The sequence below is a fragment of the Pholis gunnellus genome, assembly GCF_910591455.1.
Source record: "Pholis gunnellus genome assembly, chromosome: 10".
Taxonomy (NCBI): Eukaryota; Metazoa; Chordata; class Actinopteri; order Perciformes; family Pholidae; genus Pholis; species Pholis gunnellus.
The window spans coordinates 3593583-3611592 of NC_136537.1; the positions used below are offsets into that span (position 1 = coordinate 3593583).

The window sequence follows — 18010 nt, forward strand, 5'->3', positions numbered from 1 at the left end:
CCTCTGCTCGCCAATCCCGGAAATCGTAGAGATACACAACTATTGTGTATTTCTAAGATCAATTAAATGTTTCCTTGAAACAAAATTGGTCATAAAATATTTTCAGCTTCAATCTCTCTGAGGGAAAATCATGAAGAAAATGCCTCAACTTCTGCACTCTTTAAAGCCCAGAGAAAAGTTTCAGTATGCATATTTAGACACCTCTAAATGCTGAACCCATTAGGGGTCCAGTTTGCCAGAGAGTTGTCTCCCGTTTCCTCCTCAGGTAGATCCAGCAGACAGACAGAAGACTTATATGTGGCCCATATTACATCACACACCACCTGCTGTCTTGTTTGTCTGTGAGTCACAGATGCTGTAGAAGCAGACAAACTGAGAAATACATTAAACACATAGTGACAGAAAACAAAGAGGAACACGCAAGGTAAATGAAGAAAGAGCTGGACGAACAGGACCCATTTGTGAATGTCCTCTATATCACCATGTCACCAATATGTAATTGGTTCAGATATGTGTACAATATCTACTGTGTCAAAAGATTTAAATAACAAAGTTCCCGTGCTGGAGCATTCATTCATCATTATCACAGACTGCCTTAATCATATAAGAGGTTGTACCGCCATTTGAATCTATACTACATAAATTCATTCTATAGCATGAACTGAAAGTACCTGCACCCTCATGTGTGAGCATGGAAGATCCAGGATTACGGACTATTTAGACACTGACTGTACATGTTCTTTTACTGAAAAACACTGCTGATTCATTGTTTGATGTAATTTGCTGTTTTAAATATGTTTCTTTTATGTGCAATTTATGATGTTGTTTGTTTGAACTTTTGAACTGTTTTAAAGTCTGTTGTTTGTTCTTTATTAATGTGAAACTGTTTACGCTGCTGTCTTGACCAGGACTCCCTTGTAAAAGATACGCTGAATGTCACTGAGATTATCCTGGTAAAATAAAGGTAAAATACAAAAATAAAAGTAAAAAGTTTCAAACCTTAACATACATGAAAAGTGTTTTGTATTCAGTTGTGTGCACCTCTGTAAACTGAAGCCAGAAAGAAAAACATGTCCATGGTCTCTCAGCCATGGTTGCAACTTCAGTCAGTCAATCAGTCAGATACCAGGGGGACCAAGCAACGTGGGGAGTAGATGGACAGCCTATATGTTTTTGTAAATGAAAACGCCACCTTACAGGGCACTTTATTATGTTTCTCCATTTGAAACGTAAAGCAGTGCACCCTAAAGGGCACCCTACAGGGCACTGCTTTACGTTATCTCTACTGGGAGAAAACCCTACAGGGCACTTCATCACATTTTCTCTACTAGAAGGGAACCTTACAGGGCACTTCATCACATTTTCTCTACTAGAAGGGAACCTTACAGGCCACTTCATCACATTTTCTCTACTAGAAAGGAACCTTACAGGCCACTTCATCACATTTTCTCTACTAGAAAGGAACCTTACAGGGCACTTCATCACACTTTCTCTATAGAAAGGAACCTAAAAGGGCACTTCATCACATTTTCTCTACTAGAAAGGAACGTTACAGGGCACTTCATCACATTTTCTCTACTAGAATGGAACCTTACAGGCCACTTCATCACATTTTCTCTACTAGAAAGGAACCTTACAGGCCACTTCATCACATTTTCTCTACTAGAAGGGAACCTTACAGGCCACTTCATCACATTTTCTCTACTAGAAAGGAACCTTACAGGCCACTTCATCACATTTTCTCTACTAGAAGGGAACCTTACAGGCCACTTCATCACATTTTCTCTACTAGAATGGAACCTTAGGGCACTTCATCACATTTTCTCTACTAGAAAGGAACCTTAGGGCACTTCATCCCGTCTTCTCACCTCACAGCCTTCTATTTGTATCCAATTGTGCACACATTTGTTTTTAAAAACAAATAAATACTAAATCAATTTCAGTATTTGCTTAACAGTAGCAACATGTTGGATGCTCAGTGAAGTTGAGAACAAAGGACACAGCAATAAGGGTCATGTGTCCTGGTGAACATGTAGGTTTAAGAGTTGCTATCTGCAAACGTGTACTGAAAGCTCATCTTTATGCTGTGTTTTGCAGGTAATCTGAAACTCCTCCCTCCATAATTCCTCGCGATTTCACCTGTTAGCCGGTCAGTAAGGGTGACCAAGCGAGCCCAAAACTAAAGCTGGCTGTAAAAACTATAATTGGCTCCGTTAAACCCATCAGGAACATCAGTGTCATTTGCTCCACCTTCTTCTTTTTCATGGCATCATTGGGGTACAGTTACTCAAAGGGAAGGTACTCTACTCTGTGGGTTAGGACACAAGAAACATCACCAACAAGACTGACTGCCAACTATCAATGTGTACGGAAGCAGTACAACTGTGACCGATGTCCCTCCTGGTGATGTACTTTAATAATTCCTGTGGGAACATAATGTATAATGGACTTGATACTGTCGGAGGAACCACAAAGAATGAATGCTTCCGTTTGTCATCTACTTCATATTTATGCGCTTTCTCCTTGGCATGTCTATTGGTGTAATGGTGGAGACCTTTCATCAGGGTCAGCAGGAGAAAAACAGAGCGGATGCAGAAGTATCACAAGCCCAAGGCAGAGCCACGGATGTTTCAGAGCCTGAGCAGATGCCATATGACACACACTACTCCCCCACGTGTCGGTATATTCACACTCAGTATACCAGCAACTTCCAGGACCCCTTCAAGGCTGTCCTATTTTTCATCAGTGTCGTGACGATGTCTGACGAACATCTTTATCAACCTCCGTGTGTAGAGAAGTTTACAGATTATTCCTACTTTGTGATTTCAGTCATCCTGGTCATGGAAGTCCTCCTGAAGCTTGTGGCGTTTGGCCACTTTTCTGCCAGAAAGAGGCGCTGTGTGGACACATGCCCATACAATCCAGGTGGAATCTTCCAGGTGTCGCTGTCGTCTTGGTTCCCATCATTAGTATTGTTGTCAATGAGATGAAAAGGGCAGATGCAATTTGTATTAACCCCAGCATCCTGAGAGTCTAAAGAGTGCCAAAAACAAATGTGTTCTCCTGAAAACCACCATCATCATCAAGACTCTGTCACAGGTTGGAAATATGTATCTTTCAATTTGAAAGCATGACTCATTGATTTCAACCCTGCTTTCCCTCAAAACCCTGTCCTCACAATAAAGTACCTCCTGCTCACGCTTGGATTGTGATTGAAGAGAAGGGCTGAAGCTGGAGCGCAGTAAATATTTGCAAGCAACAATATATCTGCGTGCAAGCGTACAGTTTGAGCAGAAGATCAAATCCAAGGGCAAGCAGGGACTTTTTGACTGCGAGGACAGTTTTGAGGGTCATGAAAACAATAAGTCATGCCCTCAAATTGAAAACCAACACCCTTAAATAAAGATAGATAAAAAGCTCAGTACTTGCGTTGGCAGTGGAGCTCTTTGGCAAGCTAGAATGACTACTTTTCCATGTTTTGGTTTGGTTGGTTTTCACACCTGAGGCAAACCGTACCGGCGTACATATGAACCGTACTCAATACCACCTTTTCAAGTAGACTAGATTGTCGAACCATGTGTGAGTACGGTACACAGTGTTGACACTAATCAAATGAACTGGACATTGGGGACAAGTATTATTGGACTGGATCCCTGATGTGAAAGCTAAAACTGGGTTCTCAATAGATCAAAGGTCTGGCATGGAGAGAAGGGAAAGCCTCATATACTATTTCAGTGTGGTGCACAACAATTTACCTGAGAAAAATGTATAAACTGCTAAATCTATGTGCAGTTCTCCAAGGTTTTGTGCCCAAATTCAATGTTGTGGCCAAAATAATTTGAAGCTGCTCTTTTATAAGTTTATTTTTAAAACCCTGACTGCCCAAAATGACCCCAAACCACCTACTCTATTACAGTCATACAGGTATTTTTTCACTCCATGTAGATACATAGAGTAGGATAAAAATATGCTCTGAAGGATCTCATTTGAGATTTTTTGGCACTTATGTACATCATGTTTGATAACCCATTGGAAGATTTGTATGAAGAATTTTTAAAACAGCACAAAGTCTGGTGCAAGACATCTACATTATTTCCCTGATTTTAAATACACTGACTGTTTATTTGGTGCTGTTATGGTCTGGGAAGTACACAATGCAGCAGTGCAAAATATGCATAGTTAGTAGTGTAAAAATGTCAGGTTTGCTTTAATGGCAACATATTGTGTTATATATACTGTAGTTATGACTATCACAGGATAATGTAGAATAAAGGAAGTGTTAAAATACAGTGATTTCAATGGAGCACAGCGTTCATCATCCACATATGATACAGTCACATTTCCACTAGAAGGCTCTCTCTTCTCTATGCTAACTCTGCTGCTGCTGGGCAGCATACAAATAACTCAAGCATAAAGACACATTGTAAACAACAATGTGATTCATGCCAACAAATGTTAGAACTATCTAGTCGGCACATACGCACATTCATTCAGAGCAGTGGAGGGTTGATATCATGTGACATGTGGTGCGTCACAGCACTGCTCGTGTAGAGCTCATTGCAGGACTCAGAGAGAGAGACAGAGGCAATGATAGGTCATGTGTGTACACATGTGAAGGACTGGTCTCCCCACAGGTGGAAACCCCATAGTAACTATGACGTGGGTAACCATTTATCAAACCTCGTCAACAGAGTTTCCCCCAAGCCATGTGGGAGGGATTGTGACAGTGGCAGGCCTTAAAATAAATCCTGATAATCTGGGTTCATGGTTGTAATGATGTCTTGTTTACCTTGGAATTAATTAATTGATTCATTGATTTGATCTTTCTCTCCCTGTTTTTTCCCTCCAAACAAGGCAGTAACCCTAATCACATTGGCCCTCACCACTACTCCAGCAAGGCAGCCCTCACATATAGGCCAGATGGTAACGCATACATTTACATTTTGTTTCAGAAATGTTTACTACAGTTCAGAGTAATTCAGGCACAACAGATACTTCAGCTTCTCTGTCACAGGCCTTGTCAAAACGCAGGCACTTATGTTGTCAGTGTTTTTGTAACTCTTGTTGCCAGAAGGGGTAGACACAGGTCCACATTGCATTTAACCATGGGGTATTTAGTTAGCTAGCCAGTGTCCGACATACAGACTGCACAGGTTAGTTTCATTCGCTCTATAGATTATTTTAATATTTCAATTTTGTGTGCGGACCTCTGTCTACCTTTATGGCAGTGAGATTATTTACAAAGACACTCCCAACATGTGCTTTTGTATGCTGAATTTGATCGGCAGGTGTACTGATATGCTTCAGTACTTTTGTAGTTCCTCATAGCAGAGTCATCAATCGCCCGACCAGTCACTGATTGATGTGGCACTTAAAAAACAACACAGTGTAGCTGCTGAACATTCCCAAATAACATTCATTATAAACTTGCTTGCGCTAAACCGAAAAAACAAATACAAATGACCCTTTGCTAAGCCCCGCCCCCCGCTTCTACTTTGTCAAGCTGTTAGAGCTGGCACACTGCCAGTAACTGCCCTTCCTGGATGAATATTATCTAATATTTGTGAAAAATAGATATCGATTCCAGAGAGAAGTAGACAGAAGGGTCTACAACAGGGGTCACTAATAGGCGGACCGCGGCCCGGGTCCAGACCCAGACGCCGTTGTATCCGGACCATGGACCTTAAACCGATATATACTTGGGAATTATTAAATGTTGACGGAGCACTTCTATTTTAACTGGTGTTTCTTTTTCAGCCTTCACGGCACTCGTTCAGCGGTCCAGGAAACACACCGACCAATTACATGCGTTGTAAATCACATCAAATATGTGTATTACGAAAAGCATCGCGGCTTGAATGAGATATAAACAGACTTGAGAGACCGAACTTTCGGAATAGTACATGAGTCAGAGAAGTTATTTCACACGGCTTAAAGGTTCATTCTTCCCACAGGCAGTTTAAACAGTGTGTCTCATATGTTGAGTTTAGAACCAGTGTGTCTCATGTGTTGAGTTTAGAACCAGTGTGTCTCATATGTTGAGTTTAGAACCAGTGTGTCTCATGTGTTGTGCTAGGGGGGGCCAAACCGATTTGGCCCTAAACTGCGTGTTCTCGTCTAGAGAAGTCTCTACATGAGCGTGAGCGCCAGCGCGAGCACTACTCCAAGACCCGTTAGAGAGGAGAACTTTGGCGGAGATTCTGCAGGCCAAAGAGCTGATCCCAGATCAGCCTGACCTCACAATCAGACAGCAGACTAGCGGGAAAGGGAAGCAGTACATTAAGCTTCTCTACTAGCTGTACCAGACAGGTTTGGCTAGCTGGATGCAGTCATGCTAATAACTTATTTAGCTTTTTAAAACAACTCCCTAACTGTCCAGCACGGACAGTAACTGTCCGTGCTAACTGTCCAGCACGGACAGTTAGGGGGTGAGGGATGAGGAGGTAAGGAAACATGAGAACAGCAATGTAGGGAGTGAGGGATGAGGAGGTAAGGAAACATGAGAACACCAGGGCACACATGGAGAACTCTGTCAAGCAAAGTGAACATCTCTTCTTCTACATAGTTGTCCTCAGTTGTCTCATCTGCTTAACTTGGTCATGGAGGCATCAACATTTAATTGAGATGATAAATTAACAGTGACAACTCATCATAGCTTATATCTATATATCTATATGTATGTGTGTTTTATATTATACTGAATATTATTATATGATATATATTATACTGTATATATATATTATACTGAATTGCCTGTGAGGGAGACAAGAGTAAGAGGTCCTGATGTGTTTATCAAAGTGTTATTTACTGCTTTTTTTCGTGTTAGAATAAATGTTAAATATTTAATTGCAAAGTAGTGATGCGCGTTTGATACCTTAATTTCTTTGCATTAAATCATACTGGGATGTTTGCTGAAATTGATTGGATGTGGCACAGCCCTACCTAGAACATGTTCCACCAGCCCCCCATCCAGTCTGTTCTCGCTCCCAATGCCTCAAATACTTCGGCTTGGTCAGTGCTAGCTGTCTGACACAGACGACGGAGCCACGGTTTAACGTCAGTATATGTTGTACCGGGCTTTCAACTAACTCCACACAGGGTAGGAGGGAGTTGTGGTGGATGGGTCAAACCAACACCAGACTTTCAGCCAGGACATCACTGCTGGTGCCCTGTCTGAAACTAAAAGTAAAGGTTATGTTTTCCTGTGAAGACGGAAACATTCATTTAGAAAAGACACAATGCAGTTAACAAGCGAATATTAACACATCGTCCCTTACACGTCCAAAAGTGATGCTAGGGGCGTGTGTGGAGCATCATACAGTAGTTTGAAGCTTAGGAGCACTGCTCAAGCTGCGGGATCTGACGCACTGGGGTGAGAAGGTGGAGCCACATCCAGCTGTAGAGAAAAACTAAATAATTGTTATTTACTCCCACAATAATTTGTATATTATATAATTGTGTTTCATTAGAAACCGGGTAGTTTAATACTGACTCATTGACCTGGTCAAATGTGGCCTGTTGGGAGTTGCCACATCCACCAGGGTCTGATGAGACACCTCCTTCCTCCCCTTCCATTGGGGGAGGTTCAGCTCCTCAGCAGGAGTGTAGCCTTCGTGCTGTGTGGGAGGGAGCCCTCCTGTCTCCTCTCTTTTCTTTCTGTTGGCTGCAGCAATGTCAAAACATTTCAATGTGCTTTTGTATACCAATATCCTACTAATACTGATTGAAGCTCTTAAGCCTTGTTCTTGTTTTAAGATATGAAAGTACCGTTTGAATTATATTTGTACATTTATTTTTTATTTGCTCCCAAGTCCATTTCACACTGCTGGGGTTGCAGCTGAAAGAATAGGGCTAACGTTGTCATGCAATAAGAATACATCTAAGCAACACAGTAATTTATTGGAATACATCATAACATACGTCATAATATGTCAGTTATATTCTAGATAAATGGGCAGTGATATTATAAACTTTTTAACTTATTCACACTGTCATTTTTTGCCAGCTGTTCTTGCATTTGATAGCTGCAATTATGTGTTAAACTTCTTACTATTTGTCTAATATAATAGTTTGCTCTTCATATGTAAAATATGTTTCTCTGCTGACAGTAGACTTCTCCATGTATGCGATTGGTCATATGCTGCAGGCACCGCCCCTTTTATGTGAACGTGCTCATAGCTTGTTTGGGATACCCTGCGTTTCCTCAGGTTAATGCAATCGTCATCTTTTTCTCTCCTTGGGTATTTGAGTAATACATTTTTTTATTATTTCTAACAATTCCAAACTGTCATGGCGTCTGCTATGTACTATATCTATGTTGCCACATACAAGTGATACTTTCTTTCTTTTCTGTGTTTTTATTTGCATGTTTGTGTAAGGCTTCCCAGCCCAGCATGTAAATCTGTCTCCTACATGTCATCACACCCACAGCCGTCTCTGTCTCCCCCTACAGGCTGTGACTGGAGACTGCACACCAGCAGTATTAGACACAAATCTACAGCAGCAAGTGCCCTACAACAACACTTTAAGTACATACACTATAAGTACCCACACAAAATGGCCCGATGCCAAAAACACTGCATCAGTTTCTCACACACACACACACACACACACACACACACACACACACACACACACACACACACACACACACACACACACACACACACACACACACACACACACACACACACAAACACACACACACACACACACACACACACACACAGGGGCTCATTTTAACTCCTTTGTACTCTGTTGTTCAGTTTGGGTATTTCGGAAGGGTTTGAAAAATTATACTGTGCAAAGTAACTAAAGCTGCCAGACAAATATAGTGGAGTAAAAAGTACAACATTTCCCTCTGAGATGTAGTGGAGGAATGATTCGGAAATACAAAGTTGAATAAAATGGAAACACTCAGTAAAGTAACTTGAATTTGTACATAAGTACAGCGCTTAATAAAATATACTTAGTTACATTCCACCACTGATCATAATATTTACTCTTACCACTCGCAGCTTATCAAAACCAAACAATTTACTGTTTTTTTTAAAGAGGTGGAATAATATTGATCAGGATTTAGTTCAGTCTATTGGTCCTGTCCTCCACAACAGTCCCTGTTTCTCATGTGGCCCCTTGGAAAAAATATTTGCCCAGCCCTGTTATAGAGGCACTCTGCGTGCGTGCTGCTGACGTCAGAGCCGTCATTCCTGTCTAACAAATGATCTGAAAGCTGATTGGCTTGTTTATGGAAAGTCAACACCCTCTTCTGGCAGGTTCCCGCCTATAAGTTAGTGCGGCACGAGCCACTGGTGGCAAGAGGGGGATCACCTATGTAGCTTTTTTAAATTGTAGACTTAAAATGCCGTTTGCGAAGGAAAAGTAACAGTCAGGTGGATTTCCCACGAAGTTATTTCACTTCTTATAGTATGGAGTGAACTCCAACGTATTTGTATGTCAATGGTAAGGCATAATGGACTAGTCCATCTTTGGCCCAACCCTCAATTGCGTTCCGTGTCACACGATAAACATTATGTAACTTTTGCCGGTTCCGGCTTTCTGTTACCTCCACAAGCACAGAGACAAAAAGGAAGTTAAACTTGTGAGCTGCGTGTAAGAAGGACATTCTCAAGTTTTTGGTTTAATAAATGGTTTGTTTTCTTCAGTAGAGGTGAAAGGACAGCAACACGGTGTCCTTTCAACAGTTCTTTCTCCGTTACACTCACTACAGTAAGGAATGAATCCAGCGCGTCGCTGTTCGGCTTTTCTCAGCCAGCTGTGTGTGTCCTCGCGAGGGGGGCCGACCGCCAGGACACCGGCAGCGGTCTCAGCCCCGGCGGGAACCCGGTACTGTCACTCCGGTGTCGGACGAGGAGGAGGAGAGGGAGTCAAAGGGACCTGTCCACAACTGAAGCCGAACGGGACACCCCTCACTGGGGCAGCACCAGGTACTTCACTCCTCAGTGCTTCATCCGGTATTCACCGGCAGTGATACTGTCGCACATTATAGAGGAGTAGGCGTAATACCTTTTTTACAGGTTGGTTTGTTAGGTGGTCATTGTATTTACAGGCTGTTTAACTGGTTGAATCCTCATATAACCAGTCATTCACAGCCAGCTGCAGTGTTTGAGCTAAACAGGTCTCAGTTCAGTAGTCAGAGATGGCTAGCAGCCGTGCAGTGGTGTGGACACGTGCAGCCACTTAAGTCTCCAAAGAACCAATCAGTGTAGCAGCGAGGTTATTGTCCTGTAAGAGACAAGCCGCTGCTCTGAGTTTTGTAACAAGTCTTTGAACTGATCGCACGGTAAAACAGTTAATTATTAACACCCCTACTGCAATGAACTGTTACAGGAAAACACAAAGTTTAATATTAAAATGTCATTAACAACATTGTGTTTTATATTTAATCTGTCACAGTCATAAATGGATTTGCATCTGATGAACATAAAAGATGTATCAAAGTTAGAACTGTACTGGTATTATTAATTGGTGCTCAGTATCTACAAGTACCCAAATGTAAGTACTATTACGTGGGCTGAGATTCAGTTTGCTACTATAAGATAAAAAGCTGCAGATATTCACATTGGAGATGCTGCAAACAGCATATTTTTGGCCTGTTTTGCTTGATTAAAGCCGTCATTTGATCATCAAAACGTATGCCGTTTAATTTTCTGTTGATCGACTTATCAATGAGTTGATTAAATGTTTCAGCTCTAATTCAAACAGAAGAAAAGCTCACATTAAACATCCATAAAACACCCATTTCTTCAGCCATGGTGCCTATACCTAGGCACTTCTATTTATCCTTCTCTGAAAGATACAGGATGTTCTCCGTGTTCTTAAGCAGTTACCTCGGTCTGCTAATCTGTTCAAGCTGCCTGCAAACTCTGACACTGCACTTCTCAACCAGCATGAGTTAACGTACATCATTGACCTGGTTGCAGATCAGGGCAGCTCCATGTGTACACCATCGTCTTGCATTGTGAGGAGGAGAGGTTTGACACAGACCGCTGATTTAGGTCAAGGGGCGAGGGTTAAAGTAACGGAACGGTTTGATATTGTTTTATTAAATATTATTCATAACTGCAATAGCAACATGTCGGGGCAGCTGTTTAAGTTGATAAGGCAAACCAGCTGCTACAGAGCAGCACTAGCATTGATTTGTTGTGTTTGTGTCCCTCTGATGAGTGCGTTTGGCCTCAGCTCCTCAGAGCATATCTGTCCGTGACCAAAGGAGCTCTTAGTCTAACTCTTCCGTCCATTAATCGATTCCTTGATTTAATCAACGGATCTGTAAAAGTGAGTTTCTCCACAAAGAATCGCACAAAAGCATTTCTTTCAGTCTTGTGTTTACCAGAGATATGCTCGTCAGTTTCTTGGAAAGAAATGAAATGACCAAGTCTGTCTATGTCTAGTTTACACTACGCAACCGATTCTCCATTTCCCCGACAGACTCCAGATCAGACGCCAATTGGTGCTCCAGCATTTGAACTTAGCAGGGTTAGGGGGCACTCTACAAAAACGGTCTATTTTCTGCTGCAGTCTGGAGTCCTGATGCATCAACGTTGGTCCCTAATCCAGAGGGAAATCAAAGAAGAGTGAAGCGGGTGGAAACGGGCTGTGTTGTGAACACTTGCCATAGACAACATCAAACAAGCATGGCTGAAAACAGCTGGCGAAACCCAACCAGAAGATTGTCAGTGCTTGGCTTTTACATTCGACAGGCAGTATTTACTTTAAAAAAATATGACTGTCTAAAGGAAGCCTGATTTTGAACGAAGGATTGGCCTTCAACATGTGCAGGTGAAACGTGAGCCAGTCGGGACCCGTGGTTTGCGTCAAACTCTTAAAGCAGATCTAACCAGGTCAAAGGGTTGTCTATTTATCGTCACAAGGAAATGGGTCAAGTCTCTCCTTTCATAACTGTGCACATGCATGAACATCCTCACATGGCCTGGATCAGCAAAACGGGGCCTTGGGTTAGCCTTTGTAATAGAAGCTAAAACTCTTAATCCAACATGCAGTGTACATAGTGGCCAAGCAGTGCAACTACAACGTCCGGCTCAGTCACACGATGCCTTTCCCCCATAGACTTCTATTGGGAAAGACATCATTTCTTTTGAGGTGAATCAACTTCCCAGTATGAACACATGCATATCTGTGATTTAAATCATTATGTCCTAACGGTTTACACACTGATAGCTGAATCCAGAGTTCTGTTCCTTCCTCCAAGGGGCTGTGAATGTGGAAGATTCCCAGAAGATTTGAATGATGAATTCTATTTGGAAGTAAAACTTTTAGTTTTATGCCCCACTGAGCAGTTTTAATAGGAATGACACGGGACCGGCCTCCAACACTGGATCCAGTACCCTTCATACATGCACGGTGTAAAACTCTGTCTGAATATTGTCATATATTATCTGTACCACTTAATCTGACAGGACACTCTGGTGATTCAGTGAGTTGTCATGTGTTTGCACAGCAGAGGAGATGTTGACTTGGAATTTGATCCTTCTGTGTAACCAGCACAGTCTGGCTTATTATTCAACAGCAGCCGTACTCCGTCCTGGAAGCGGACTTCTGTCACCACATGCTTTCTTTCTGTGGCACGGAGAAAAGGCCGCAGCATGAGGGCCATAATGGTGCTGTGATTTGTAGGTTTTCTACTAAATGAATACAGATACAAGTCACTGTGTCAGCAACACTTGTGTCTGTTACTGTGGCTTGTTCTACCCAGAGTGTGGTGAATGAATTCTACCGTTCACATGTTTTTATTCTCAGTCTGACGCCTGTCTGAACTTCTTATCTGCTTTTTAGCCCAGTACGCTTCAAGTGTTTCTGCTCATCCCGTTTTAACCTGTATGAAGTATCCCAGCATGCATTTCACATCAGCCCACATCTGAGAGGGCAAGTTAGTAAACATTTAGATTACAAATAATCATTTGGTGTTTTGTAGAGGCGTGAGGACCCGCTAGTGCATCCAAACCATCTGGGCAAGTCTTTAGGTCATTTACTGGAGGCACTGATGTCTGTAGCATTTTAAACAGTGTTGTTGTTTTTTTTAAAGGATCAATACTTTAAAAAACAGCTGGTCACTGTAGTTTTTATCAAACCTGACTCAAACAGGAGGAAATGGTGCTTTTGAAGGGGACTATTTTGAGCGGCGGATTAATCCACATTTGGCGCTCTAGTGAGTGTTTGTGGCAGCAGGGCGGTGTGTGTGGAGGGATGGAGTCCAACTAAAGTACAGTGGGTGTGTTGGTGGAGATGAAGGAACAGCAGTGAGGCTCACTAAAGCCTTTTAATGGAGCTCCATGGAACAGAGGAGGAAGACAGAAACACTGCACTTGTTACTAGAACAAGTATGTTCACAGGAGGACACATCCAGAATGTTTTCCGTGTACTGGCTGTTGGCATTTTGGGAAGCAGGGCCCTCCTGCCTTCTCTCCCGGTGGTGATGAATGTAGAATGAACTCACAAAGAGAATGTGGCTATTCATTGTTGACCGGCATTCCAGTTTACTGCGTCGGCTCCCTGGATTGCCTTTGCTGCGTTGGCTCTCACTCTGTTACTTGAGGCAGAGGGGAGAGCGTTCTTGAATGGGCCGGTTCATGGCTGAGTCCCCCTCCTCTCTGTGACGGTCTCATGAGTCACGCTGTCCCTCCAGAGCCACGTCCAGCACTCTGTCTGCTCGCACTCCCACCAAGAGCAAGGGATGAGAGGACAGCATTAGGTGGATAACCAGACTGAAGACTGTGTATGTATACGTGTATGTATACGTGTGTGTGTGTGTGTATATGTGTGTGTGTGTGTGTGTGTGTGTGTGTGTGTGTGTGTGTCCTTCATCCATTTTGGTTCATTCAAGTATATGTTGCTGTTGTATTGTCACCACCAGTTAAATCAAACCTGCAATGTGACTGATTATATTGTCATTGTGGAATTGATCAGCCTCCAGACTTTTGGAATCCACGTAGCTATGTATGAAGTTAAAGCACGAGGACGTTATTGAGTCGGATGAGGTAATCCCACTGCAGGTTATGGATTTCTGTCGGTTGTGACGGCAGCAGCATTGCACCGACGTAACCAGTGGACCAGGAAATGAGCTGCCAGAGCTGCCTAAGAGGAGTAGCAGAGCCGTCTGGGTTTGGCTACAGACGGAAAAGAATCACTTCAGAAAGCAGCTCATTATTAGTCTTTATTAAAGCCTAATGTTGACAGCTGTCATAAACGTGACAATGTGTGCATCTGTTTACATCTGTGAAAAGTATGTAAACAAAAGAGTAAAATATTTCAGATCTATAATTAGAGAAAGGGATAGGTTATCTTACAAAGGTCTAGAAGTATGCATTGGTTGAAATAAAGTTGTTTTTAGGAGGAGAGCTACCCGTGTGTCTATCAGTATTCATGGTCATTTTCTCAGTCTCAAACACAGCTTAACCACGTCATGTGAAATTCCACGTGTGTGTGTGTGTGTGTGTGTGTGTGCATGCGCTCACATGATCAGGATGATACCAGCTCCGCCTCATTTGAGCCGGGAAAACCCTGCATTGTTTGCTACAGGTGTGACATTAGCCTGACATGACAAAGAGACACTGCTGTGTAGTGTAGTTGACAGTGTTGGAGTGGAGTTGAGCTGATTGTGTGCTCATAGCTGAGGACGTTAGCGTTTGAGTCAGGAGGGGCTGAGAGATTGAAATCTATTCGTCGTTAATTTTACACAACAGGTCACTTTGTGATACTCAGGAGATTAGGACCAAACTGTTCCTCATGCATACAGAGAAATGCTCTATTGACAAAGAAAGAAACCAATATGCAGTGACCGATTCCAATAAGAAGCATGTGGAGACCAGGGGAAAGCAATGCAAACCCAGTTGGCCTGGGTAGCCTACGGATTCTAATGGCTACCACAGGCACAGACTGTCTGAAAGCATTCAGATAGAAACCCTGATAGAAATATGAACGTCTCTCATTTTATCTCAGCAAAGCTTCAAATCAGCTGGTTGCATCTGTTGAAAGGACAAAAAGGGGTTTTGTAGACAAGTCTTTATATCCCGAACGACAGAAAGGAATCCAAAGAAAAGCACCAACAGTCAAATATCATATTGGCTCCTGACCAGTGAGGACTTCTTTGTGATACTCAGCACTATGGGCCTCTACATTGATACACACACTGGCTGTGTGGGCCATGTCCTGGTTTTTGAATTGGCCTTAAATAGAACTTTGGGTCATGTGAAAGAGTCTTTCTGAAACCTGGGTAAAGGTTGAGGCTGGGTTTCCCACAGTTGTGCTTGTAGAAAAGTCTCATGGAATTCATTCAGGGGAGAGGTTATGTGAAGTTAGTTTTTCCATTAGTCTCCCTGTTGTTCCGTAGCTATCCTATAGTATCACTACATGTGCAGACAGCAGACCATTTCACACTGGTTTTAAGGTCGGAGAGCTTCCGGTCGAGGTGTTGGGCTGGAGGTAGTCCACTTGGATATGGTTCGAGACCTCAATCTAAAGCTCATCTTGTCTCGTCTCAAATACTCACTGAAGCAGACTTACTAATGTGTCACAAAGAATAAAACGCACCATCATAGAATACGAGCACCTTTAGAGATGTCACTAGGATACTGGTGTGGAGACAGAAGAGCATGTATGACCCTCTGTTTAACATTCTACCACATAGCCCGACTAAAGATGGAGCTCCCAGCTAAGAAACTCTGGTGCCTGTTGTTGCCACACCTACACAAAGCCCATTTAATGATCACACGTATGTGTCCCTTGTTTCCCTTCATCAGTTTGTCCAATGGGTGGCAGAGGCAGCAGGTTGTTTGGTACGTTGGCCCAGTCATTGAACAGCGCCCCCTTGGACCAGTTGGACCCGTACCCAGAGGAGAACCCAGAGGAGAACCCAGACCAGGACGTGGTCGAGAGTGACCCGGACCAGCTGCTCAGAGAGTGTGAAGAGGCCCTGCAGGGGCGTCCGGCCAGGCCGCATCGAGACCTGGTCCGTCCCAGCGGCATGGCGCCCTGCCACCACAAGCTCAACCCCGCCATACGGATCATGCAGTGGAATATACTGGCACAAGGTAGACTTCTGTGGATAAACTACAACTTTGTGATTTGTGAGGACTCCAGTGACGTGTAGAGGTTATTTAGGTTGCTATGCTAGCAGCTCCGCTGTCGGTCAGTCCAGACTGAAATTCATTCATGGTCCCCAGAGGATGAATCCAGCTGACTTAGGTGATCCCTTTTGAAGTGAAATATCTTGACGGCTATTTGATGTATTGCAATCAGCTTTGGTTCAGACAATCATGTTCCTCTCAGTCACTTGGTTATTATGCTAATTCTGCTGACACACTAAATTAAGACGTATTACCATTTAGCTGAAAGCACTGCTGTGCTTGATGATGATGAATGAATGAAGCATTACAATTAATCTCTCTCTCTAGCTCTCGGTGAGGGGAAGGACGGGTTCATCCGCTGTCCACTGGACGCTCTCAACTGGCAGGAGAGGAAGTACCTGATCCTGGAGGAGATCCTCACCTACCGCCCAGACATCCTGTGCCTGCAGGAAGTAGACCACTACTACGACACGTTTCAGCCAATCATGGCCAGCCTCGGCTACCAAGGCAGCTTCTTGGCCAAGCCCTGGTCTCCCTGCCTGGATGTAGAGCAGAATAACGGCCCCGACGGCTGCGCTCTGTTTTACCGCCGCTCGCGCTTCTCCCTCCAGGCCACGGCTCACCTGCGGCTGTCGGCCATGATGCTGCCCACCAACCAGGTAGCCATCGTCCAGACGCTGAAGTGCCAGGGAACGGGCCGACGGCTGTGCGTTGCCGTCACCCACCTGAAAGCTCGTAGCGGCTGGGAGAGACTGCGGAGTGCTCAGGGTGCCGACTTGCTGCAGAGCTTGCGCAGCATAACGTCTCAATGTGGCGGCGGCAGCCAGAAGGAGGCAGAGTCGGGCGGTGTCCCTCTGTTAGTGTGCGGGGACTTTAACGCAGAGCCCTCGGAGGACGTGTACCGGCGGTTCAGCTCCTCCGCTCTCGGCCTGAACTCGGCGTACAAGCTTTTGAGCTCTGACGGACAGACTGAGCCGGCCTATACTACGTGGAAGATCCGCCCCTCCGGAGAGAGCTGCAGCACCCTAGACTACATCTGGTATACCCATGATGCTTTGAGTGTGCAGCGCCTGCTGGACATCCCCACAGAGGAGCAGATCGGCCCAGACCGCCTCCCCTCCTACCACTACCCCTCTGACCATCTATCGCTGCTCTGTGACGTCAGCTTCAGGGAGGAGCCCCATAGGTTGATGTAGGCTGCCAATCACAGCAGCCCTGGACCAAGAGATGAACTGAGGGAGGAGACCGCTGGGAATAATAGTCCACCTCCACTGCAGACCAGAGAGTCATCTTCCGGATGGAGGGAAATCTGATTGGATTGTGAATAATTTGCAATCATGAGATGCGAACCACTTTCTGTACTGTTGCTAATTAACGATGGTCACAACATGTAATGTTAGGTCATCACTTCTGATGGAAAAACTACTTGTAGTTTTAACAATAACTGAGATTCGATCCACTGACTTGTGTTGAGGAGGAGGAGCCTGTCGGTTCCTCTTTAACCCAACTGCAGCTGAGTGCTTCATCTGCTGAACTTTGACCTCTGCAAACCGACTGTTATTCCGTTCATTTATTCCATTATTCTTTCTATCTTTTGGTTTTGCATTAAAGTCATTGACGACAGTTCTGCAGTTAGACAATGCTGTTGCTGTGACTACAATGAGGAGAAATGTTAATATATATAAAAATAAAGTTATTTTTATTCTTGCTGACATCCCAGCTGTAGAGGTCACTGTTGCAGAGTTCTGTTCATTTGTTTCAGCATGTTATCAACTCTCAAGACTGCTCTTTAATTATGACAATAAACATAAAAGGAAGAATAATGTACAAAGTCTACCTAATTTAAATGTTGTGCTGGTTTTGGCGGCCCCTGTGGACACAAGCAGCGGGAAGGAGCCGGGCCC

At 43.7% G+C, this 18010-nt stretch overlaps 1 protein-coding gene across 1 annotated transcript; it reads left to right on the plus strand.

The window, feature by feature from the left end:
- Window positions 1-9566: 9566 nt before the first annotated feature.
- Window positions 9567-17861, plus strand: nocta (nocturnin a). The gene is made up of 3 exons (XM_079167085.1): window positions 9567-9947; window positions 15780-16070; window positions 16434-17861. The coding sequence occupies exons 1-3, from the start codon at window positions 9737-9739 to the stop codon at window positions 17300-17302; spliced, it is 1371 nt and encodes a 456-aa protein (XP_079023211.1). The 5' UTR covers window positions 9567-9736; the 3' UTR covers window positions 17303-17861.
- Window positions 17862-18010: the final 149 nt, after the last annotated feature.

What these genes read in the sequence shown, in the direction of transcription:
- nocta (XM_079167085.1), top strand. Translation starts at nt 9,737, where the DNA reads ATGAATCCAGCGCGTCGCTGTTCGGCTTTTCTCAGCCAGCTGTGTGTG. An exon ending in CCTCACTGGGGCAGCACCAG is followed by an intron (nt 9,948 to 15,779) that starts GTACTTCACTCC and finishes TCCCTTCATCAG; the next exon opens with TTTGTCCAATGGGTGGCAGA. An exon ending in GTGGAATATACTGGCACAAG is followed by an intron (nt 16,071 to 16,433) that starts GTAGACTTCTGT and finishes CTCTCTCTCTAG; the next exon opens with CTCTCGGTGAGGGGAAGGAC.